Source organism: Benincasa hispida, chromosome 9 (assembly GCF_027475165.1).
Source record: "Benincasa hispida cultivar pf3 chromosome 9, pf3_genome.v1.1, whole genome shotgun sequence".
Classification (NCBI taxonomy): Eukaryota; Viridiplantae; Streptophyta; class Magnoliopsida; order Cucurbitales; family Cucurbitaceae; genus Benincasa; species Benincasa hispida.
Window position 1 is genome coordinate 72,466,877 of NC_143486.1, and position 24,994 is coordinate 72,491,870.

The 24,994-nt window shown below is 34.2% G+C and overlaps 2 protein-coding genes and 1 long non-coding RNA gene across 8 annotated transcripts; 2 read left to right on the top strand and 1 right to left on the bottom strand.

Moving 5' to 3' along the window:
- The first annotated feature begins 55 nt into the window (after nt 1-55).
- Nucleotides 56-5,858, top strand: LOC120085508 (AIG2-like protein D). 2 transcript variants are annotated; one of them, XM_039041519.2, is made up of 6 exons: nt 56-288; nt 1,617-1,689; nt 1,794-1,886; nt 2,508-2,591; nt 3,274-3,399; nt 5,548-5,858. In XM_039041519.2, the coding sequence occupies exons 1-5, from the start codon at nt 137-139 to the stop codon at nt 3,355-3,357; spliced, it is 486 nt and encodes a 161-aa protein (XP_038897447.1). In that variant the 5' UTR covers nt 56-136; the 3' UTR covers nt 3,358-3,399; nt 5,548-5,858. The 2 variants fall into 2 exon arrangements, 1 of the variants encoding a protein (XP_038897447.1); XR_016532126.1 differs by having other exon boundaries at nt 71-288; nt 2,513-2,591.
- Nucleotides 5,336-24,706, bottom strand: LOC120085507 (L-arabinokinase-like). Of its 5 annotated transcripts, none has more exons than XR_016532125.1 (28): nt 24,375-24,612; nt 23,473-23,580; nt 22,482-22,550; nt 16,312-16,395; nt 16,011-16,087; nt 15,821-15,887; nt 15,423-15,480; nt 15,218-15,285; nt 15,077-15,139; nt 14,798-14,851; nt 14,596-14,698; nt 14,405-14,514; nt 14,183-14,302; nt 13,432-13,488; nt 13,011-13,183; nt 12,761-12,920; nt 12,325-12,408; nt 11,431-11,559; nt 10,926-11,138; nt 10,103-10,190; nt 9,618-9,661; nt 9,435-9,530; nt 9,274-9,350; nt 8,546-8,746; nt 7,859-8,024; nt 7,700-7,771; nt 7,200-7,392; nt 5,336-5,608 (listed from the first exon to the last, which is right to left on the bottom strand). XR_016532125.1 is itself a non-coding variant. In XM_039041514.2 (28 exons), exons 1-28 carry the CDS (start codon nt 24,468-24,470, stop codon nt 5,468-5,470), a joined length of 2,982 nt encoding a protein of 993 aa, XP_038897442.2. In that variant the 5' UTR covers nt 24,471-24,706; the 3' UTR covers nt 5,336-5,467. The 5 variants fall into 5 exon arrangements, 4 of the variants coding, with proteins under 4 accessions (XP_038897442.2, XP_090173968.1, XP_090173970.1 ...); XM_039041514.2 differs by having other exon boundaries at nt 7,200-7,403; nt 24,375-24,706; XM_090317842.1 differs by lacking the exon at nt 10,926-11,138 and having other exon boundaries at nt 7,200-7,403.
- On the top strand, nt 18,377-18,780 carry LOC150034055 (uncharacterized). Its single transcript, XR_016532127.1, has 2 exons — nt 18,377-18,513; nt 18,595-18,780. It is a non-coding gene; the product is annotated as an uncharacterized LOC150034055 (long non-coding RNA).
- Nucleotides 24,707-24,994: the final 288 nt, after the last annotated feature.

Below are 24,994 nucleotides of genomic sequence, written 5' to 3' on the forward strand. Positions count from 1 at the left end.
AATAGATCATTTGACATTTTAGATCAAAAATTGAGTAGGTAAAAATTTTCCTTATATATAGATAGGTGGCTTCAGTTGGTTGTAGTCGACAAGAATTACATTTTCACACAGATTACAGAAGCAATTTGAGTGGGAAATGGGTTCAGCATCTCTGGCTTCTCTCGCACCTCTTCATCCGCAGCAGAATCTTCACTCAGTCTTCGTCTACGGCTCTCTCATGGCCGATGAAGTCCTTCGTATCCTCTTGAAGCGTACTCCTCAGTCTTCTGATGCCGTTCTCAATGGCTAGTCTGTACTTTCATCCTTTACTCTTACCTCTTTATTTTTCATATCCTCACTCTTAGTTTCTTCCATTTTGGATGAACTCGAAGTAAAGTTCGCATCGATCATAGCCTCATTCCTGTTGATTATTCTGATTCTGTTTCGCTCTATCAATCTTTTGATTTATTTGGATTTCTGCTGTTTCTCTGTTTAATTTGTATTTAGTTAAGTACGTGGATGTTGATTTTCTAATATATATTGTTTGCCCAACTGTTATGCTTGTTTTGAATTATCTAGGTTTTGTTGCTCAGTTGACATTAGCGTTATGGTGAGAAAAAGGATTATAACAAGAAATATTCTTCTACTCTTAGCTCTTTGATGTGCAAATCGTGCTGTTATTTCCTTCTCGTTCGATAAATTTGTCGCAAAAGTCGCATTTATGATTGCTAATTCGTGCTGGTTTCGAAAGGAAAATTTTATTCGGTCTATCAATCTTTCTCGAATTGATACTGTTTCTTTGTTTAATTTGTCTTTATAGAAACTTGTAAATGTTGATCTTCTATCAAGTATTGTTAGCAGTCTGTTGTGCTTCTTATGATTTTCTAGGTCTTGTTTCTTAGTCGATATTAGCATCATGACGGGGAAGGATTACAGTAGAAAAATTTTCTACTCTTGGCTCTTATGATTACCAATTCGCTGTTATTATCACCTCTTTTGATAAATTCAAAGCAAGCTAGTTTGTGATACTTTTCTAAGGAGAATTTGGTTGCACAATTATTTTTTCGGTTCGGATTGATGCTGTTTCTTTGCTTAAATCTGTCATTACAAAAGTCCGTGGTCTGTGGATGTTGATCTTCTGTTAAGTATTCTTAACGAATTCTGTACTTGTGATTTCTAGGTTTTGTTTTTCAGTTAATGTTAGCATTACAATAAGAAAGGATTACATTAGAAATATTCTTTTACACTCTGACTATATGATTTGCATATCATTTTGGTTATTTTCTTCCCTTCGGATAAATTTGAAGCTAAATGTGTGCATTAATGATAGTCTAATCATGTTGGTTTCCTAGAAGGAGAATTTGATTCATTCTATCCATTTTATGATTTACTTGAATTTATGTTCTTTCTCTGTTTAATTCTTCTCTTTAGAAGTTTACAGATGATGATCTCCAAATAACTATTACAAACTGTTATTGCACAAGATCTATTGCTTGTTCTATTTTACAAGGTTTTGATTCTTAGTTTATACGATTAGCATTTTCACAAGGAACGGTTAAAAATATTCTTCTATTGCTTGCTTGTATTCCCAAGTTCATGATATGATTGAACTCTGTAATTTGTTTGAGAATTTCCAGTCAAAGATTAAGCATTAAAGGACGAGTTTATCCAGCGATCATACCTGTTGATAGCAAGAAAGTATCTGGCAAGGTTTGTAATTCCATCCTTGTGTAGCCATGGGTGACTAGTAATGATCCTAAATTTTTTTCCATGTCGTTTTATGTTTTCATGTTGAACTATCCTTTACGCTGCAGATTCTTTCAGGCATCAAAAACTCTGAAATGGATATTTTAGATGCATTTGAGGATGTTGAATACAAGAGGATTACAGTTGAAGTCTCTTCAATGGTAAAATATTTGACTCATTTTGGTGATCGACTGTGTATTAGTCAAGTACTTTGTACCTTTACAATCAAGTACGACCTACAATAAAATACTAACTTCTGGTATTCGTTTTCAACTTGTTATACATGCATATTAGTAGTTATGAAATACTAATACACTCGGAAGTTGATGATAAACTTAATAAACATTGACATCATATTGCTATTCTAGTCCACTTGCAATATTTCTTATGAGGAGTTTAACTTTTTATCACTTAGGCCCTGTTTAATTACCATTTATTTTATAAAAATAAGCTTATAAATTCTACTTCCACCCACAAATTTCTATATTTTGTTATCTATTTTCTACTAATATATTAAAAAACCAAGTTATGTTTTGGAAACTAAAAAGAAAAAGTAGTTTTCAAAAACTTGTTTTTGTTTTTAGAATTTGATTAGGAATTTAAGTGTTTCTTTAACCAATATGAGAACAATAATTGAAAAATTAGGAGTAAACAAATATAGTTTATAAACAAAAAATGAAATCGTTACCAAATGAGAACTTAATTATTTATGATAATGTAGATTATCTTTTTTTCCCTCTGCTTTCAGAATTGTTTTTTAGGCTGCTGATGACTTTTTGCAGGACAGTTTGGAGAAGCTATTAGTTTATGCTTATGTTTGGGGCAACGAAAAGGATCCAGACTTGTACGGAGATTGGGATTTTGAGGTAAAAACACTATCCTTTCTAGCTCCATTTCTGCAACATGTTATAATATTTGTGCATCATAAATACGGGTAATTGCAATAGGTAGCACTTTTAGGGCTAATAATTAAGTGTAAGACAACATTTGTTAAGAATTACAAATATAACAAAATATATTGGTGGTAGACTCCTATCATATTGATAGACTATATCGCTATGATATACTACGAATGTTGGATCTAAATTTTGTTATATTTGCAAATTCTTTTGTATTGTATTACATCTGCCAATACTTTGAGCATAATTGTTTTATTTGCAATGGACCCTAATTTAATCGTATGCCAACATAAGAAGTTAAATTAATTAAGTTTCGTTATTATTTTTTTTCTCCTTTCACATTTCCTAATTCCTTGCCTCATTCTATGAGTTAGATTATGAAAGATGCTCCAAATTTAGATTCAAGGCTATCCTTATGTTTGCATCTTGAATCCGTTGTACGGATCAAGATTTCTCAATTTGATTTTAATTTCCTTGGAAGATTTTGGTTAGTTCAATGAATAAACCATTTTTCTTTCACTGCAAAAATTTAAGGGAATTTTATTTGCAAATTCTCTTTCATTATACTATATCTATAAATACTACGAATCTGATTGTTGTATTTGCAATTGTCCTTAATATATATATATATATTGCTGCAAATTGGAAGGAGTGGAAGCGAGATCATTTGGAAGCTTACATCAAGATGGTCAATGAATTTATGGAAGAATTTGAGCAGCAGACGACACCATAAAAATGTCTGGCCGCTGATGGAGAAGGATTGTCCAGTCTCCAGGTAGTAATATTTCCAAACATGTTTTTTTGCCGATTTATAATCTCCTTCTACTTGTCATTCATACACGCCCCTCATTCAATCATTCTTTACTTTCATTTAAAATAAAACCTTTTCCTCTCCAAACTTTTATTTCGATTAAATTATTTCATTTTTACAAATTTAAAAAATACGAAAAGTTGAGGGACCAGAATCGTTATTCTATCCAAGTCTTTTTATCTTTTAAATTTAAATAGCATAGAAGTTTTAAGTGGCCAAATATGGTACATTAACATTTAATTTAAGGATAAATAAATAAATACCGTATAAGGATCAGACAAAATATTGAAAACATGCGGATCAAACAAATTTTATTAAATTGAAATAGAGATCAAAGTTAAGTCTAAATCTAGACATTAAATTTAAAAATATTTGCTGACATTGAACCCACTGTAGAAGTGAGAAAAAGTGTTATTAGGTTAAGCTTAATAAACAAAATCACACCATTAAAATTTCGTTCCATAATCATTAACTTTTTTTTTTTTATCAACTTTTTACATAATATGAAAATAAATTTGAATTTTAAGCTCAATTTCAAAAATAAAATTAAAATTTTTAATCATTTTTTTTTTTTAGTTTTTAAATTTTGATTTAGATTTTGAAAATAAAAGTAAAATTATTAATCATTTTTTTAGTTTTTAAAATCTGATTTAGATTTTGAAAATAAAAGTAGTGTTTGCAAGTTAAATTTTTCAAAAACCGAAAATCTATTTGATAGCCATTGTTTACAATTGTACTTGTTACTTCACAATTTGTTTACTTTGGGTTTCATTTCCTATATTTGAAGTTTTAAGTAAATTCAAAAAATAAAAACAAAATTTTAAACTGTTTTTTTATATATAGTTTTAAGAACTTGGCTTGGATTTTGAAAACATCCATAAAAAGTAGACAATATATAAAGAAACATATTAGTTTGGTGGAAGTCATGTTTATAAACATTAATTTTAAAATAAAAAATCAAGGCCCCATTTGATAATCATTTAGATTTTACCTTTTTGTTTTTGAAAATTACGTGAACACTATTTCTACTTCTAAAATTCTTCCTTTGTTATCTTGTTATCTCCATTTATTAATGTATTAAAATACCTAGCCAAATTTTGAAATTAAAAAAAAAATATCTTTTAAAACTTGTTTTTGTTTTTAGAATTTGGCTAAAAGTTAAACCATTGTACTTGAGAAAGATGTTAATCATTATATAATATAGGGTGTAAACAAACTTAATTTTCAACAATAAAAAATTAAAAACAAAATGGGATCCAAATAATGATCAAAGTAACTTATTTAAGCTTCGTTTGATAACTAATATGACTGAGAATTCAAATATTTAATGGACAAAGAAATTGTGAGAAAACACACAATCTTCCTAAACAAGAAAATCAAATGGTGTTTGCAAGGCTTAAGTATCTTGGCATGAATTTCAAATGATAGAATTCCAAATGATTGTTTTAAAATAATAAAATTTGCACGGCATTTGATCAAATGAGTCATTCTTGCGCTCAACTTCAATAATATTTTAACTCTTCAATTTTTTCAGAGATAAAATACGTAGGCCCTGGTTGGTAAGTTGGTTTTTTGTTTTTAGTTCTATGAAATTAAATGTATGCACCCTTCAAATTACAATTTCAATTCAACTACCTAACCCACTTTTATTTCGGACAAAATTTAAGAGCAGATTAACCATCATGCTTCTGTTTTCTAGTCCTTAAAACCATATTTGAAATTCAAGTAGTTTAAGATTTTTAAAAGCTGAAATAGTTACAAATCTACTATTTATAAACATCAAATCATTTCTAGTTTAAATAAGTTGGTCTAGTTTTAGTAGATAAAACTGTAGTATGGATTTAAGCCACTTGATACAAGTGATGATTTTAAGATTTAAGAAGCGACTTGATACAGGTGATGATTTAAGGGACTTAAAAAATTATACAAATAAATCAACCAAACTTATTCATGAAAACATTGTTGCGTAAAGTATTATGAATATAAATAACATAAAAGGTGACGTTTTTTCTGTCAGAACCAATGGTTGGATTTATGATCTTTTACTGAAAGTAGAATAATGTAAAGAATTGCGTCTTCTTATTCTCAAATGCCCAAACTTTCCTGCACCAGGAGAAGAACCTTCGAAAATAAAGGGCAAGTAACCCGTTGCGTCTTTATACCTTTGCTGAATCTGGGATCAACCAATAATCCATATGATACAGTCAGTTTTAAGGATTCATTAAGAATTTGATGACTTGTAACATAACATGTTCACTTATTATTTATTGGGTTTAGACTAGCTGCACAAAGCACTTAACTTAGCACCCTCCATTGCTTTCAAAACAAGTTACATTTGCCTATAAAGTTGTCAAAATTGTTTAAACATCAAATGTTATTCGGCCTCTGAAAAACAGTTATCAGTTGTATTCTGTTTTCTAAAATAAGATTATCTTCTTTAGGTGTGTTCAAATAACTCGACAACTCGAACAACTCGGACTACCCAACTCAAAATGTAAGGGTTGGGTTAGGTTAGTTTTGTTCTTGGGTTGGGTTGAATTGAACTTTTTCTATTTTTATTGGGTTGGATATGGTTGTGGGTTGGCTAAAAAAAATTTGGATTGACCCAACCCAATCCGAAATATATATATATATATATATATATATAATATTTTTCTTTGTTTAAAGTTTGATTTTGTTGTATTGATTAATTTTTGAATTTTTAATATTTTTCTTTTAAAATTGTTATGGTATTTGTCTTTGTTTAAAGTTTACAATAAATATCATAAATATTTGATATTTAGAATCTTAATTTTATGAGATATGTGTTGTATATAAATTTACATATTTTTCATTAAAAATAAAAAAATAAATTATAACCCGACAACCCAACCCAACTCGATTTTTAAGGGTTGGGTTGGGTTGAAAACTTTATTTGTGTCATTTGAGTAGCCAATCAAACTAACCTGAATTTTGGGGTTGGTCCAAAAAATACTCTCAATCCAACCCAACCCATGTATTTATATTAGGGTACATTTGGAAGACAAAAAATAAAAATAAAATAATTTTTTTTTAAAACATATTCAATTTTCAAAATCCCTTCGTACAATTTGACAAATTAAATTTATAAAAATAAATAAAGTATATTAATTTGTATAATTGAAAAATCATAATATGATACTGCAAGTGTTCATGGATCTAAAAGATGGTTTTCCAGAGTGTTTTTCTCTGTTTGGTTAGAGGCTTTAGGTGTGGTAATTTATGGTGGTTGTATTTGGTTGTTATGTTTGCTTTAAAAAAGAGTCATAAGATGATATTGGCATATTTAAACCATTTTAGTTTCCTTAAAAAAAAAACATATATTTAAAAATTTTCAAATTTTTCATGTTTTCTTTTTCCAAAAGTAGTGTGATTTTTGTTTTTTTTAATAATAAGTGATAAAAAAAAGGGCTCGAGGAAAGTTGGGTTACATCTGTTTACCAATAGACCAAGACTAATCTTTAATAAGCGATATAAAAAAGCAAAAATATCGATTCTGAGCATCTCAATTAGTTAACATGTGAAGTGAGGAATTGAACTTTAGATTTTTTAGTCGAAGTGAGGAATTGAACCTTTGATTTTTTAGTCAAAGGCTTGAAGGTGTATGCCTTAACCAACTAAACTATATTTAGTTGGTCTCTAATAACTTATTAGAAATTCGAGTTTCAACACCCATATAGTTGAACTCGTTGAAGAGAGAAAAATAAGAAAAGAAAAGGTGTTATCAAGGGAAAAAAAATGGTTACCTCGATGATCTGTTGGTTGGTGCGTAAGGTGTTTCTCCCTATGGCACAAACTGTTCCGCCACAGCCTCCACCAGTAATCTTTGCTCCATACAAGGTCCCATCTTCAGATCCACAAGACTTAGAATGCTGGGCTTGTTGTACCAAATGTACAAGCCTATCTGTCCCATCTGCCCCTAGTCCACATTCGCTGTAACTGTAATGGCACTGCATCATAATAACATTAAATCCACCTTTTCCAACCTTTTTTTCTTCTTCGTCATAACCCCAACAAAACAATAACTTTATGCGAATGAATGATGAGTTTAACACTTCTTCAATATAAGCACCCTTGGAAGATATCACTAACTCAGTATTTCCCTAGATCTTAAAATTTTATATGAATTTTTTAAAATGCTATTAATTGATTAAAAGGTGTATTTTTTACCATTACAAAAAGTCATCATCCTAAGATGTAAATGTAAGCTTGTAAATAATTCTACCAATTACATACGTAAACAAACCTGATATAGCAACTCTCCAAGGGACGTAACTTGCTCATCAGAAGTTGCGGAAGTAAGCAATGCTTTGAATGCCTGTTCACAGAAGCGAAAGGTTACGTAGCTTTTTCTTTAGGAGTTGATATCGCAACGCAACTCATGCTAAAAATTATAATTCCAGACCTTGACACGAAAGTTCTCATATACAGGGTGTCTTGCAGAAGCTTTAACTGCATAGTTACGCTTCTCATCAATCACTGTGACTGGATCGTTGTGATTGACAAATTCCTCTACATAAGCCTTCCCAGTAATGGATTCAGGAAGCAACTTAGCATAAATAGCTTCATACCTAACGTTGATAGAAGACTAGTTAGAATGCACGTCATACATGATTGATTACATGGAAGGAGACAATGGAAGGAGACGATCAAAGGACATTTGAAGATCAAATGATTATATTCTTTACTTTTGGTAATAATATATAGTCTACTTCTGGATAGTGCTCTAACCATATGAAATTCTCCTGCTTTAACTACATTACAATCTTTTTATAATTATTAACAATTGAAGGCTCTTCTAATTTTTGGACAGACATTCTCTCTATCCCAGCCTTTTGGCTGTTTTGCTCTCCTATTCTGGTCTAGTTTTGGACAGGTTCTCTCTAGCTGTTCTGCTCTCCTATTTTGGTCTATAATAACAGTTTCCTATCAAGAAGAGGGAAATTATCTTTCATCATGTCTTATATAATGGCTATAGCATAATAGATATGGATTGGTATTAGAGTTCATTTCCAGGAGAATGTAATTAAGGAGCGTCTCACCAATCGAACATTCTAGTTCAATGAAAAAGGTTAAGCAGGTCATCTATTACCTGTGAGGCGGAAGGTTACACAAGTAGTCCAATGAAGATTCAGCTTGAAGCAACTCGACACTATTACCCTCGGAATCATAATTATTTACACCATTGGCGACGAAAGATGACACTGGCAACATAGAAGATGCTGTATACTTGATGATCTCTCTACCCATAAATGCTCCTATCCTTACAGAACCATAGTCTGCACCGCCAACACTGCCACAGAAACAATGTAGAATAATGCTTCATGTTAGTCTTGTGCAAACAAGGCTTCGTGTTAATTATAAAAGGACGTGGATAATTTGCTGCATCACATGGATGACGAGTTATTTGCATGAAATTGAAAAACTTTATTGGGGTTTATAATGATGCAAATCAGTCACAACTCACAGCTCGGTATCAATTCACTTATGTTGGTAAGTTTTTAGAACTTCCAACAAGAAGAGTAAGCTTGTCACATAGGTCTTAACTCTTAGTGCGTTTGATGCACTTCAACTTGAGGGATTTGATTTAATTTGATTCTATGGTAAAACAAATATGATGAATGAATACTTTGTAAACTTAGCAACGCGACAAGCTTTTTCTTTGCTAGAAAGCGGGATTATGAAGTGAAAGAAATAAAAAATCAAAGCTCTTTCTAAAAATGACAAATGTACAAGTCACTTATGGCCAAAATTCTTATAAGCAAGAAAACACCGAAGTGCATCCTCCATTGAACAGAGATGAGAGAATTTGAATGATACCTGTGGCGTATTCCTGAATCAAGGCCCCAAAATCGAATATGGCTTGGTATCTCAACAAGTCCAAGTACCTCAGCAGGCTGAGAATAACGCGCGAACTTTTATGATCTCACTGAAAAGGAAAACTGCATCATAGCAGGAAGCCCTTAAATGATTATATGTACCTGGCACACCATTGCTAGTAGTTTGTTGGCTTCTCCACATGCTGAAGTCATCTGGTCCATAACACCACATGGTGCTCCCACAATGCAATTCTCCACCTAGTACGTGATTCAACATTCAACTAAGAGGTTAGGTACAATGTAGCATTGAAGATTTGGCTAAAGATTGGATCATTGGGTTCAAACCTTTTGGCAAAGTAGAGCTATATCTCTTGAACCGATACTCAATCCTGTACGACAGATATTCGTTCAATTGATTTCTCCAATAAAAGAGGCTCAATAAATTGAGTGATATTAATTGCTCGAGAAAATATGCTAGTAAAATTAAACCAAGTTAATAAAAATGTCGGGCATCACTCGCACGCAACAAATATGGAAATAGTTAATGTATTGAGTCTAGAATTGTGAAGTAACATCATCAACCGATGATAAAGACATGCCTAAAGTGCACATGGATTAATTTAAAAATTACATGAGAGTTAAAGGTTAAGAACTCGAGGCATTCGATCTCTTCCATTAGGTTAGAAGACACTAATATCGGGTTAACACCTAATCCTAATCCAAAAGCAGTTTTACTAACATTGCTTATTGAAATCCATGGCCAGGCACTAAACCGCAAAACAACAACAAAACCCTTTGCCATTTGATGCAGATATGTCCAGTTAAATTACCATGAGCTGCAGCTATAGCAGATAATGAGGCAACTTCCACGGAGGCAGATGAAGATACACCTTTACCTTCTGGCACTGCTGAGGAAACCTGTTGCGTTTGAAATGTTTATAGTCCATGCGTGGAAATTGTAGATCGACAAGATATACATGACTAAAGAAGCAACGATACAGTGAAACTATGAGAATTACCACAGTTTCACATGCTCAAGATGAAAGTTAGCCAATTACGAAAAGCAATTACGAAAGCCCTTTATGCTTGAAGAAAATAGTGAATGCATATATCTTCCAAGTTCCATGGCGCAACATAACTTCACGTTGTATTTTGTGGGGTAGACATTACAACCACAGCAGTCACGAAAATTACGTAATAGCTAAATATCAATATTAGTAAAATACGTGAGATTATAGATGGTGCATGTGCATCAGCAAATAGCTGACTGATCCAAATAGCTACAAACAACAAAATGAAATGAACATAATAGCTAAATATCAATATTAATGAAGTACAACGTGAAATTATAGATGGTGCATGTGCATCGGCGTGTTCCTGAAAGAAACGTTCATTCGATAGACCATCACGTCTTGAGTTAATGATAGTTGCTTTTTAATTTTATGACATGCAACATTATGACCATCAAATAGAGTTTTGATGAAGATGCATTGATGAATCCACGTATGGTTTAAAACTCACACAATCAAAATGCTTTAACCAGGTATTTTCATGTAATGATGATTGCTAAAGTTTATCATCCAGGAGAAATCAAGACTGAGACCTACATATTTGCACTTAAATATCTGGCTGCAATATAAAAGAGAGAGGTACCAGCATACTGATACTGTCTTCAAATCGTACACCCAACTCTCTCATTAAAACCAAGATTGTCCCTGCAACATATGCTGCCCACTTTTGTGCTGGATCCTTACCAAAGTATTTTCTTGCATTCTCATATGAAATTGGCTTCCCTCCATCAATGAAATCGGATAGATTCATATCAAACGTTGGGGCACGATTGCTCAATTCAGACCCATAAGATACCTGATTTGTATAACATACAATTACGAAGAAAGTAAACCTCAAACGGTCTGAATTTGATTCATATGTTTCTGAAAACTCTTGCATTCTTTTTCATCTCACCCACAAGATTACCAAGATAGTAAGTATATTCTATTAGACACTTCTTTCAGAAAATACTAGAGCCAACTATCTCATAACAGGGAATTTGATAAAAAGATATAAAATAGTGCACATGCAACGATAAACAAGAAAAGAAGAAAGTTACTATGAAGTGTGTTGTGCAAAGAGGGACTTCACAGAAGATGACACATACTATTTGAAGAACCGGTGTCTGGTGGCCTTGTACACTGGAATCTTGTCGAGCTTGTACATGCTTCCAAAGCCTATGTTTACTAGGATGGTTTTTTTGCACTGCAACGTGACAGGCTTCCCTTATAGGCATCTGGATAGGCAGGAGGGAGACCAAAAACGCCGGAAAGAATGAGAAAACATGTCATTGGACAATAATGTACAAAAGCAACTACAGAAAAAGATGAAAGAAAGTCTCATAACATGTCGTATGTAAATTCTCTTCCAATGAAGCCAGAAAATTTGTTTACGTAGATACAAAATAAAAAGTAATAGTAAATTGGAAATTGGAATGTGAAAATTTTGTTATAGTGACAATCAATCAAGGTACGTATCAGCTTCATAATCCCTAAAGAATAAATATAGCATAAAGACCAATGATTAGATGACAACATATATAATTACAACAATTTACTCTTGAAACTTTGAATCTCTAAATGCACATTGAACGTTACTTTTTTTCACTAACAACATTGTTTACTCAAAGACCAACTTTCCCATAATAAAAAGCGGCACACATGTAACACTAAGGTGATGTGTAAGTGCGTGCTTGAATTGCAAGGGATTGTAAGAGAAACAGTAGTAGAGGAGATCATCCGGAAAAATGGGTGAACATTTGACGGCTGATATTAATAATTATAAGACAAAGTTAAATATTATATTAAATGGGAGAACAATGGGGGAAAATGAAACAAAAAAGTCAAGCCAACAAAATATTTGTTCTCTAGTTGCTCTATTCTGCAAGGAAGGGAGCTCACAATCTTGAAAAAGAATCATTATAGCATCTTGTCTACTCTAATTACTAGTCCCAATTTTTGCTTATTATTCAAAAGGCTACAAGATCAAAGACTGATGTTACCTGCAAGACGAGGCTTCCAGAGTAATCAGCGATGCCCCCCATGACATCCAACCTTCCAGGTGCTCTTGCTACAAAAATGTCTTCCTGTAGTGACCAACCACCCCCCGTCCACCCAAAAAAATGAAGGGTTAAAGGTAATGTTAAGACCATGAGACAACGGTGTTTGAAAGTTATTTTGGAATCACCATCACCAATGAAATAGCAATAGCTAAGTACTAAACCATTGCATTTGACAAGTTATTCTGCTTGAGGCTGTAATACATGTAAATTAAACAAAAACCCTGAATCCTAAATATTACTTAGAAGTTGAAAATGCAGCAAATCAAGAGCGTAAACCTCCTAATTAAAATCATTATCATTATCGACTGAGATGCTTGAGCATTATGAAATAGTAGTGAGATAAAATTAAAGGAATATTCTAGTTTATGAACACAACCTCCCAATTAAATAGTCCTGCAGCAGCCTTCTGTTCCCGCCGTATCTCAATGTTTTCATTGACATTCAAAGAATCTAATTCTACCAAACTTTTTAAGAAGTTCAATGAGTCGGGAAAACCTTGAACGTCACCATGAAGCACCTCAAAATCCTCGATGGAACTAAAAGAACAAATGGAGAGACGTCAAATTATATACATATAAATTGTTCTTCCAAGTTATTAAACTCTTCAGATGCAACAAGTTTCTCACTAGTCAATTGGCGAGCTTCTCTCATCCACTCGGCAAGTTGGTGATCCTATCGAAAGGGCAAATTCGTTTTCCGCATTCGCATACCATTCTGGAATAAAAAGATCTCGACCGCGAGCTCTTTGGAGTTGATATCCTAGAATTATGGCATCTTGCAATCTTCTTGCCCCACTAAACTACATTTTCAAAAAGCTAAAGTGAAATTTCTGATGTGATTAAAAACAAAACACAGAAAATCACTTTAGCTCTTTTCAAATTAATGGAATCATAGATATAAACTACTTGTCCAATATAAAACGCACGATAAAGTTGGTGTCTTGGTAATTGCCAAATTACAAAAATGCTTAATTCTATAATAACAAAAGTATATGATCAATGTCATTTTTACCCCCATATTTCACAGTAAGGTAAAGAGTTTCTTGACCTTGTCCGATTTATAATTTTTCCCGCCAGCTGTCTCTTGCAAAATATGGGCTGCAACCTACAGATTTTGAAGAAATGAACAATGAACTGCAAAGAGAATAAGAGGTGCAAACTAAAAACATCAATTTCATTGATGTTGGGATCTCAAAGAATCACATGAAGAACCAAAAAGTTTAGGTACTAGGGAAGGTCGAAAGGTCAAAAGGTCAAAACAGGTTCCATATTAAATGACATTCTAAATAGTAAACTGTAAAAATGATAACGACCATTATAGTTGTACAATTAAAAATATGAGTAGGTATATTAGCTGCCTAGTCAAATATCATCAGCATCCTCATAAGAGCATTTCATTTCTTTCATGAGATCCTCAACTATGGCTCAACCTTAAGGATCTCATCTCCACTTCCCAACGGAGAAGGCCTATAGATCTGGAAGTGTGATAGTTTGAGGGGAAAAAAGGGGTGGAAATCTCACTTAACATGGCCATTAGTGCCATGGCCTTAATTGGAAATCTAAGATATCCTCATATCTTAGTAACACCCAAAGGGAACAAGTTAATAATGAGAAAGTACAAATCTGAAGTCGGTGAACCTATTAAAAATACGATAAGGCATAAGATAGATTGATTGATCATGTCAAGAAAATTGCTAGTTCTAAATCATGCGACATCATGTCCCTCAAACTATAGAGATGCAAGTACAACGATTTTTTACCATTAAGAAAAAAAAATCATAGAACTTGAAGAGCCATACCTCACCACCATTGACGCCTCCCACATAGCAAGGTTTCAAACTAATAGCACGCTCAAGATAAGGTTTCCATTGACCAGTGAGTAAATCCCTCCTTATCATCTCAACCCCACTTTGATAATACTGTTTACGGAACAGTGACCAATAGGACTTATTAACTAATTTGTTGGGAAAGAGGAAAAACTACAAGGAGAGAATCATTGAAGACAAACTACAGAATAGCACCTCAAGCATACTCCTTAAGAATGGTTCTTCGTTAAAATAATCTCTTCGTACAAAGACAAAAGGTACTTTGTATGCCAATGCTTCACTAACGGTTCCGTAACCAATTTTTCCTGAAAAAAAAGGAACATAATCTAATGTGCTTTTATCCATCTGATTAAGCTCAGCCACTTTCAGAATTATATTTTACACACCAAGCATGCAATCAGAAGCAGCTATCAGATCTGGTGTATACGCATCTTTTGCGAGCTTAATGAAATTTGGTGGAACCTCTTCAGTGTCTGAAGCACCGCAAACCTGACCCCCGAAAAAAAGACAATTTAAGTACAAAAATGACTGCATTATAGCAACTTATGCACACCATTGAACCAAATGAGACGCTATGAGGAAGGATACCAGGCAAAGCCAACCAGAGGGTAAATATTCCTCTTTCAACTTCCAGCCTGCAGGCTGACAGAAGGACAATGAAACAGATATAAGTCTTAAGTGAAATATCCGAAAACTAATTCAAAATCAGGCAACCGAAGAAAAATAAAGTTACACAACTACAACTTGGTGAAATACGTCCAAGCATGCATCCATAGCAAACAAAAGAAAGGATCAAACTTCCGACATAGAGATTTTAATAAATATTTGACAAACCATAGAAGAACAGAATCAACCAATTCAACCCACCTGTCCGCCAAAATTAAGGATAACTAACTTGACATCATCTCCAATACCCAGTTCATTCCTCACCTAGAATAAGAACTCGAGTAAGAGAATCACAAATGAAACAAAAATGATCGAGTGAAGGTGCTTAGTAGAATGTGAAACCTCCTGCCGTGTCTTGTGCAACCTTCTAACAACAAGAGGTACATCAACAACATCACGGAAAGCAGGCACTGCAGAAGCAAGACGCATGCAGGCAAAATATCGAAAACAAGAAAAGAAAATGAATACAGAACCAATATTATTATTTTAAAAAATAATAATAAAAAGTAGCAGGAAGGGGAAAAAAGCAATGGTCTTGAAAATATACTTGGGCAGTATCCTGGGAGGCGGATCAGGAACTGGCAATGTGAATAATCCTCTGCTATCTGCAAAGTGTATGCCAAGGACATAAAGAATTATAGCATCACAGAATACAGTTTCATTCATTAATACAAAAAATGAACAGACTTAACGAGATTTTCAAGTTTCACATTCAATTTTTCCTAGGTGTTAAAACGCGCAAAAAGTCTTATCAATACAAAATTGTCCAATAAATTACAATAATAACAACCCCCATCACGGTGAAGGAAACTAAATGCCAATTATTTCTAGATACCATTGAATTTAGTTTCTATAAAAATATAAATCCCTGATTCTGACAAAAGAAAGAATGTGGACCATTTAGGGATACTGAAATAATGATTCAAATATTAAAAAAAAGTTCACCTGCCAGACTATCGAACGGTGGTGATGCCCGGCATCCATTATATACTCTGCATAGATGAAATCCCAACTGCAAAATTTAAGTTAATTACTATTGGCCTTAAAACATTTTGGTTAATAAATGCAAGACATCATGAAAAATAAGTGGTGATATGACAAGTAAAGAGTAAACACGCTAGTGTCAATGAGTTACCTGAAGTTGGTAACACAAACAGAGCGAATCCCAGCATCAGCAGCAGCACGACAAGCGACTGGTACAACATCAGAAACCTGTTTACATTTCGTAGAAGCAAAATTATCAATTCTTGAAATATAGTTTAAAATAAATTATTCTTGTCGTGACTTAAATTCCACAATCATGAAAGTTGTCCTTTAATATATTGCATCACTTTGCTCCAGAGCCACAATATTTTCCATCTCATGATCACTTCCACATGATTAAATGGTCAAAGTGGCCATGATGATTTAAGCATGCATATATCACAAGTATTTACCACTAAATCAGCTTTGATTGACTTCAGCCATTCTGCTTCTGTCTTCAAAATGGTATACCGGGGCACAACAGCTGTCTCGTGATACTAAAAGTGGCCAAAGGAATGGACAACATTTAGCAAAACAATAAGAAAAGAAATGAAAAACCAGCGACCTGATAAGAAGAGAACAAAGTAGTAGTCGTGATAAGCTGGCAGATTAATAAGGGCGATGACAACATGTCATATTTTGTAAAAAATTTATTTCGTATTTGTTGATTTATGCAAATATTTTATTTTATTTGCTGTAATTATTCGGTAGGATTCTTTCCTTCTCTATCAATATTTTCCTTATTTTATTAAATCTGTATTCTATTTAAATTAGGACTTTGTACCCTTGTATTAATAAGAAAAAGTGAAATAAATGTTATCAGAGCAGGTGGTCCAAGGAGATTCTATGTTCAAGCCCCTAAAACGTTATTTCTTCCCCAATTAATATTAATTTCCACTTATTGGATCTTCTTCATATTTCAAACCCACAAGTGAGGGGGAATATTAGATATTATAATTAAATTTACCTCTACCCATCAACTTAAGCTTTTGGGTCAACCGGTGATATAAGATGGTATCAGAGCCTCAAACAAAAAAACCTAGCCCTAATTTTAGTACTGCTGTTGTCGCACCCAGCACCCACCCCCCCCCCCCCCCCGGCCGCCGTCACGAGCTGTTGCCATCGATCCGCTCTTTTTCCGTCGTCGTCAACTTGTGAACGTCAATTTCGCTCAGATCTGACGTGATTTCGCTCCTTCAGATCTTCGCCAATCGTCGTCTCCAATTTCGCTCGTTCAAATCCAATGCCGATTTCGTTGTCGTCAACCGCCAATTTTGCTCCTTCAGATCTGACACTGATTTCGCTCATTTCCGCGTTGTTTTCGCCTACCATCTTGGATCTGACGCGAGTGGAGGTGTTTTCTCCCGTGATTTCATCTTAGATCTGCTCACCGGCACCATCGAACGACTGCCTTTCCTCTTTTGCCGTTGTCAATCGGTTTTCCAACCATCAAGATCTAATATGTCGCGAGTATTCTTGTTCTCTCCTGGTGAGGCTGTTGTTTTTGTGAGTTATTTTTATTTTTTAACTCTATTTTTGGTTAGTGGTTTTGTTAAGAACCAATAGCACACATGTCTGACGAAAAATCATCAATGGCCAAAGTTTCCGACAATCGTCAACTTCCAAATGTCCAAATTACCACAATTCGACTTAATGGAGATAGGGATGCCAAAATTCTCCGCGGGGTCGGGTCCCCGAACCGATCAAGGACAAGGAGGGAATCCCCGACCCCAAACCTGATCCCCGTCCTCGTCCCGATTTTTTTTAATTGTTAATATATAAGAATAATAATAATATATTACTGAAACAGTATGTTTTGGTTTTTTTTTTAATTTTAAAAACCTAATATAATAAATTTATTTTTTATTAATTTATAATAAAAAACATGTAATGTTTAATTTAAACAACTGTATGTAACAATAATACTAATTTCCTATACAAATTTACGATTTCAATATAAATATTAAATTTAATTAATTTTAACTAATAAAAATAATAAAATAAAAGGCAGAGATTTTTCCCTGGAGGGACCCGAATCCCCGAATGGGGATTCCCCGACTCCCCAAAACGGAGAATGGGGCGGGGACGGGGATGGGGAGTGCATCCCCACCCTCCGACCCCGTTGCCATCTCTATATGGAGACAACTTCCTTTGTTGGTCCCAAAGCATTTGGATGTATATTCGTGGACAAGGGAAGATGGGGTATCTTACCGGTGAAAACAAGGCACTGGCCAAGACGGATTCGTTGTTTGCTACTTGGGATGCTGAAAATTCCATGGTCATGACATGGTTGGTCAATTCCATGAATGAGGAAATATGTTCCAACTACACGTGTTACTCTACAGCAAAGGACTTATGGGACAATATCAACCAAATATATTCAGACCTTGACAATCAATCACGAGTACTAGAGTTAAATCTCAAGTTAGGTGATATCCGACAAGGAGGAGATACAATTACACAGTATTTTCGCAAGCTGACAAGAATTTGGCAAGACTTGAACCTTTTTTAAAGCTATGAATGGGAATCAACTAACGATCAAGCACATTACAAGAAGATGGTGGAGGACGGTCGTGTTTACAAATTTCACTGGCCTCAATGATGAATTTGATGAGGTTAGAAGTAGAGTTACTAGTAGAAAACCTCTCCCCTCCATCAATGAAGTTTTTTATTTTTATTTTTATTTTTTTTTTCAGGTTTGCAGGGAGGAAAGTCGTCGAAGTGTAATGTTGGCAAGAAAAGCACAGACTCTATTGAGACATCTGCTATCATGATTGAAACCAAAGCCAATAAGGCTTCCCTGCCACCAAGCAAACCCCGAATATGGTGCGATCATTGTTACAAACCCCACTATATACTCGTGAGACTTGTTGGAAATCCAAGGAAAGCCTGCAAACTAGAGGAAGAACAAGCCAGGTGACAAAGTAACAATTAATCCGCACCTCCCATTCCTAATAGCGCCGACTTCAATCCATTTAGTAAAGAGCAAGTTGATCAACTACTGAAGCTGTTAAAGGTCAATTTGCCATCGGGTAATCCTAATACTTCCTTGGCACAAACAGGTTACTGTCCTCGAGCTTTTTCTTGTCTTAATTCATCTCCTTGGATCATAAATTCCGCAATTTCAAACCATATGACTAGTACATCTCACTTTTTTTTATTCATATTCCCCTCTGTATAGCACTGAGAAAATTCGACTTGTAGATGGTAAGTTTCAATTCTATTGCAAGAAAAGAAACTATTCGTTTGACAGAAAAAATTACATTACACTCTGCTCCATGTCCCTAAATTAACTTGTAACTTATTATCTATGAGTAAACTTTCTAAAGACACTAACTGTCATGTCATTTTCTCTACAACTCACTGTTGGTTTCAAGATCAGGACTCGGGGGAGATGATTGGACGTGCTAGTCTACTTGATGGTCTTTACTACTTTGATGACTCTCTGTCTCTGACTAATGATAAAAAAAGTTCAGGGTTTAAATTGTGTTAGTTCTCCCTCTGTTCAGGAATCAATTTGTTATGACATTTTAGACTAGGACATCCTAGTTTTTTCTATTTGAAGTTTTTGTTCCCAAACTTATTTAAAGGAATTGATTGTTCAAATTTTCAATGTGAAAGTTGCATTTTTGTTAAAAATCATCGGGTCCCATATTTACCAAAATCTACAAGGCCTCTAAACCGTTTTACTTAATCTATATTAATGTTTGGGGTCCGTCAAAAGTTTTGACACATAGCAGAAAACGTCGGTTTATTACATTTATTGATGATCACACTCGATTAACGTGGATATATTTGTTTACAAAAAAGTCTCAGGTCAAAGTTATCTTTGTTCGTTTTTATAACATAGTTGAAAATCAATTTCAAACTAAACTATGCATTCTATACTCTAATAATGGAACTGAATACTTCAATGAATTTTTTATTGATTTCTTTAAGGAAAAGGGTATTTCTCATCAGCTCACCTGTTGTGATACTCCCTAACAAAATGGTATTGCTGAACGGAGAAATAGGCATTTACTTGATGTTACTCAGGCTATTATGTTTTATATGCATGTTCCTTAGTATTTGTAGGGTGATGCAGTTCTCACAGCTGTCCACCTTATAAATCGAATGCCTTCTAAAATCTTGGATTTTAAAACACCTTTAAATCATTTTAAAGATTTTCTCCCTACTATACGTTTGTGGTCTGATTTACCGCTTAAAGTCTTTGGGTGTATTGCTTATGTTCATATCTCTAGTTTTTCTTAGTCAAAACTTGATCCTAGAGCCCTTAAATGTATTTTCCTTGGATATACCTATGATAAAAAGAGATATAAGTGTTTTGACTCACTAGAAAATACATTGAAGGTATGGATGTGATGTTTTTGGAAACAAGCCTTTTTTTGACAAAAATTCCCTTCAACGGGAGATATCCGACTTAGAAGATAATTTTTGGGATACATCTCCACTTCTTGCTATCATCTATCCCAAAAAGTAGTAGTCTCGTAATGCCAAACATGAGAAATTCAACTTTAGGGGGAGAAACATGTCGAAGAGATCTCGTTAATTGGCATCCTGAACTTCATGTTTATTCTAGAAGGGCATTAAATCAAAATAATCAAGATCAAAGAGGCGGCGTGCCACAAACCCAATCAGATGCCCTGACAAATGATGCTGAAAATTCAAGTAATCCTCCTATTCCCATTTCCTCATCCTCTTAGAATCCCTTATCTGATCTTGACATTCCGATAGCCCATAGAAAAGGTATTTGTCGGTGTATAAATATCCTATTGCAAACTGCCTCTCTTACCATATATTTTTTTTTATGATTAGAAAGCTTTCACCTCTCGGATAACAAATCTACTTGTGCCAAGGAATATACAGGAAGCCTTGAATGATCCGAATTGGAACTTAGCAGTTATGGAAGAGATGAGTGTTCTAGAAGAAAATGGCACGTGGGAAATTGTTGAGCTTCCAAAAGATAAGAAAACAATGGGATGTAAATGGGTGTTCACTATAAAGTGCAAAGTCGATAGGAGCGTTGAAAGACACAAAGTGAGGCTGGTTGCTAAAGGCTTCACACAAACCCATGGGATTGATTATCATGAAACATTTGCTCTTGTTGCGAAAATCAATTCCATTAGAGTGTTGTTATCTATAGCAGTTAATTTTGATTGACATCTTTATCAGCTTGATGTAAAAAATGTCTTCCTTAATGGTGAGCTTGAAAAGGAGGTATTTATGAACTTACCACCAAGTTTTGAAGCCAACCTTGAAATCAACTGAGTGTGCAAGTTAAAGAAATCCCCCTATGGCCTTAAGCAATCTCCTAAAGTGTGGTTTGGACGTTTTGGGAAAGCAATGACAGGTTATGGGTTCTGTCAGAGTCAAGCAGATCACACCATATTCTATAGACATACTAGTCATGATAAGATGGTTGTTTTAATACTTTATGTTGATGATATCATTCTCACATGTAATGATGAAACTGAGATGAACAACTTGAAGGGCAAACTAGCTAATGAATTCAAAATTAAAGACCTGTGAACCTTGAAATACTTCCTCGGGATGGAATTTGCTAGGTCAAGATAAGGTATCCTTGTTAATCAAAGAAAATATGTCATTGATTTACTTGAAGAGACGAGCTTACTTGGTTGTCGTACAACAGAAACTCCTATTAGGCCAAACTTAAAATTGCAAGTTGCAAAAGATACAGAGATAAAGACAAGGGGAAATACCAGAGACTCGTGGGAAGACTTATTTATCTATCTCATACTCGTCCAAATATTGCTTTTGTTGCCAGTATGGTGAACCAGTCCATGCATGTCCTAGGGCCAACCCACTTTGGAGTTGTCTACAGAATTCTAAGATATTTGAAAGGTACTCCAGGAAAAGAGATACTACTTAAGAAGAATGGTCATTTACATATGGAAATTTATACTGATGCTGATTGGGCAGGTAGTACCGGTAGCCAAAAGTAGTGTTGAAGCAGAATTTAGGGCTTTAGCACATGGCATTTGTGAGGGTATATGGATAAAAAGATTATTGGAAGAATTGAAGTTTATCCAGGTAATGCCTATACGGGTTTATTGTGACAATAAGATCACCATCTCCATAGCACACAACCCAGTCCTACATGATAGAACAAAATATATAGAGGTTGATAAACACTTTATAAAAGGAGAAGATTGATACTAGCGTGATATGCACTACCTATCTCCCTACAACATAGCAAATTGTTGATGTACTGACAAAGGGGCTTCCAAAATTACAATTCGACAAATTGATTAACAAGTTGGCAACGGAAGACATCTTTAAACCAGTTTGAAGGGGAGTGTTGATTTATGCAAATATTTTATTTTATTTGGTTTTATTTACTGTAGTTATTCCGTAGGATTCTTTCCTTCTCTATTAATATTTTCCTTATTTCATTAAATCTGTATTCTATTTAAATTAGGGCTTTGTACCCTTATAATAAGAAGAAAAAGTGAAATAATTTCACAGTATTTGAAAGAATCATCTTATTAAGATATACAGTGCAATGTGGACACAAAGAAGAAATCGGAAAGAGGTAAAAGAGATAATGGTGATAGTAACTCACCTTCTCTAAGGATGCCAAGCGATCTACTGTCAATGCATCTGCCTGGACAGCCCCACAGTCCAACAATACCTAAAAGAATATATAAATCTACAAATTACTTAAGGTTTGTTTGCAACTAATTTTACCGTGATATTCTACGTGAATGCGGTTGGAGTTTAACTGAAACCTCATTTAAAATGGAAAAAAAATAGGAAAAAAAAAGAAGAAGAAGAAGAAAGAACAATGTACAAATCAAGCACTTAATTTCAATTTCTATGAGTTCATGAAAACATGTTAAACACAAGACTATCAATTTTTAGTTGAAATATAACAGCTACATCTAAATGTTCATCATTATTAATTGATCGAGTACATAAACCATATTTACTGTTAGTCTCCAAGCAGAATGCATTACATAAGTTTTAATTTTTCGTAGTATGTTTGGTACAAAACGAAAAAGAAAAAAAGACCAGATATATTGACAAAAATATAAAAAAAAAATGATTTAATAAAGAGAGACATGAAAAGTATACTGTTAACAAATTTATCAATACCTAGGATTATGGTAATCCAATATTCTCGTATCCAACTTATACTTTTTAAAGCGTGAGGTGTGCAGTGACTCTCTTCAGTGAGAGACCGAGAAAAGGAAATGAGTCTCAATGAGGAGGTAACGATGCATAATAGTTTATTGATCATATGAAGGGGAGCTATGGAAAACAATATAGTATTCAATAATATGAACTATCAACTATCAACCATTGCAGATAGAAAATAAGAGAAGGTACAATACGTAAAGACAAATTAAAACTGAATAGAAGGTACAATACGTAAAGAAAAATTAAAATTGAACTTCTGCATAATATCCACTAGTAGAATATATCCATTCGATTGTTTAAATGATAAATAATTGGAGAGGTATCGAAACTAAAAACTGAAATGAAACATAGGCCCGATTGAACAGCTTAGCAGAAATCACTAGCAGACAGGCATAAGCCTTGATCAAACTTACCTTTCGAATGAATAACCTAGGAGACTGGATTGCAGAAGTAAAAACAAACTCGGGGGCAGCAGAAACCACGTGCACCTCGTGGCCAGCAAGTATCAGGTGCCGAACAACCTTTTTGCACAGAACAACATTAACAGTTCTCAAGCAAAGAAGAAGAAGAAGATCAACAATGTAGTAAAGCAATGTATGATAACTAATATTAATATTTCCACGAAGAAAACCAGAACAAATTTCAGTAAGATTTTCGTTAACTCCTCTAGAAGAAAGTCAGCAGGATAAGTAACATTACGGGAAACAAAGATTTGAAAACCAAGGAAATTTGACTCAAGAACTGGACTCACAGAATTTCTAAACAACAAATGCAAGGAAAGGAGAATTCAAGCTCGTAACCGAACGTAATCAATCCAAACAGAAGAAATTTTCAGCAAAAATTACGTGAAGTTTGTCTCCAGAAGACTGTCAGCAGGACAAGTTACATGCCATTACAGAAAATACACATTGAAATTAATCGATAATATTACTAATTTCATCTGCTCAATGGTTACTATGAGTATTTCGTAATTTTTTTTTTATTTTTTTGAAGAAAAAAAAATAATGCCTAGGACTAATCAGTTAGTTATTTCGATCCGTTTTCGAAACAGGCACCCCTACGAGACCCCTAAACTACAAGCTAGCGCGCAACGGCATTTCGAGCAAGAGAAGAAAATGTGATCGAGCACCGAAGAAATCTCTCGACATTCCAAAGCTAATGAATTTTGACGCCAGAAATGACCTCACAGGATTCTATACAACAAATCCGAGAAAAGAACAATTCAAGCCAGACCGAAATCCAAACTCCATTGCATATAACCAACAGTTAAAAAAATGAAGACGTTCGATCAAAATTCTATAATGGAGGATCTAACCTCGATAACGCGAGTGGCGTGGCCGAAGCCATGGCCGGTGATGTAGTAAGCAAAGACCAAACGATTCCCCGACGGCGTCTCCGGTTGAATCCCCATTGTCTCCGGCAACTCTCGATCGAGTCGAATCCAACTGATTAACTTCAAATTTCGCTCTCTTTATTACTAAAAATATATAAAGACTACAGAATTGGAGTTGAACAATGGCTGTTCGTTCATTGGCAAATAGGTTTGGAATGGAGGTTACGCCTCGTCATTCAGCGTTATCTAGTCCCGAAATTCCGGCCAAGAAAGAGAAGTAGAAGAATAGGAGTGAACTCTTTTTTCGAAGATCCAACTGAATCCTCTAATATGAATCCTCTAATATGAAGCCTCTCTGCTGCGTTAATCGAAGGGAAATTGGTACATGGGTCAAATTTTGCGGCCCACTCGAAATTTCATCCCGCTTTAAAAAATACTCGAATTTTGAACTTTTGATGACGTCAGTCGCATGTGAAAGGTTGGTTTAGTCCCAAAACGCTCTCGCATACGCATTGTAGATTCTCGCTCGTTCATCTCGTTTTAGACTCATTCCTCTCGTGTTTTCCTTTCGTTATTCATCAGATAGATATAACGTTTTCAAT

What these genes read in the sequence shown, in the direction of transcription:
- LOC120085507 (XM_039041514.2), bottom strand. Translation starts at nt 24,470, where the DNA reads ATGGGGATTCAACCGGAGACGCCGTCGGGGAATCGTTTGGTCTTTGCT. An exon ending in CAGGACTATTTAATTGGGAG is followed by an intron (nt 12,409 to 12,760) that starts GTTGTGTTCATA and finishes TGGTCACTACAG; the next exon opens with GAAGACATTTTTGTAGCAAG. An exon ending in TAGCTCTACTTTGCCAAAAG is followed by an intron (nt 9,531 to 9,617) that starts GTTTGAACCCAA and finishes ATCACGTACTAG; the next exon opens with GTGGAGAATTGCATTGTGGG.
- LOC120085508 (XM_039041519.2), top strand. Translation starts at nt 137, where the DNA reads ATGGGTTCAGCATCTCTGGCTTCTCTCGCACCTCTTCATCCGCAGCAG. An exon ending in GATGCCGTTCTCAATGGCTA is followed by an intron (nt 289 to 1,616) that starts GTCTGTACTTTC and finishes GAGAATTTCCAG; the next exon opens with TCAAAGATTAAGCATTAAAG. An exon ending in CAGTTGAAGTCTCTTCAATG is followed by an intron (nt 1,887 to 2,507) that starts GTAAAATATTTG and finishes GACTTTTTGCAG; the next exon opens with GACAGTTTGGAGAAGCTATT.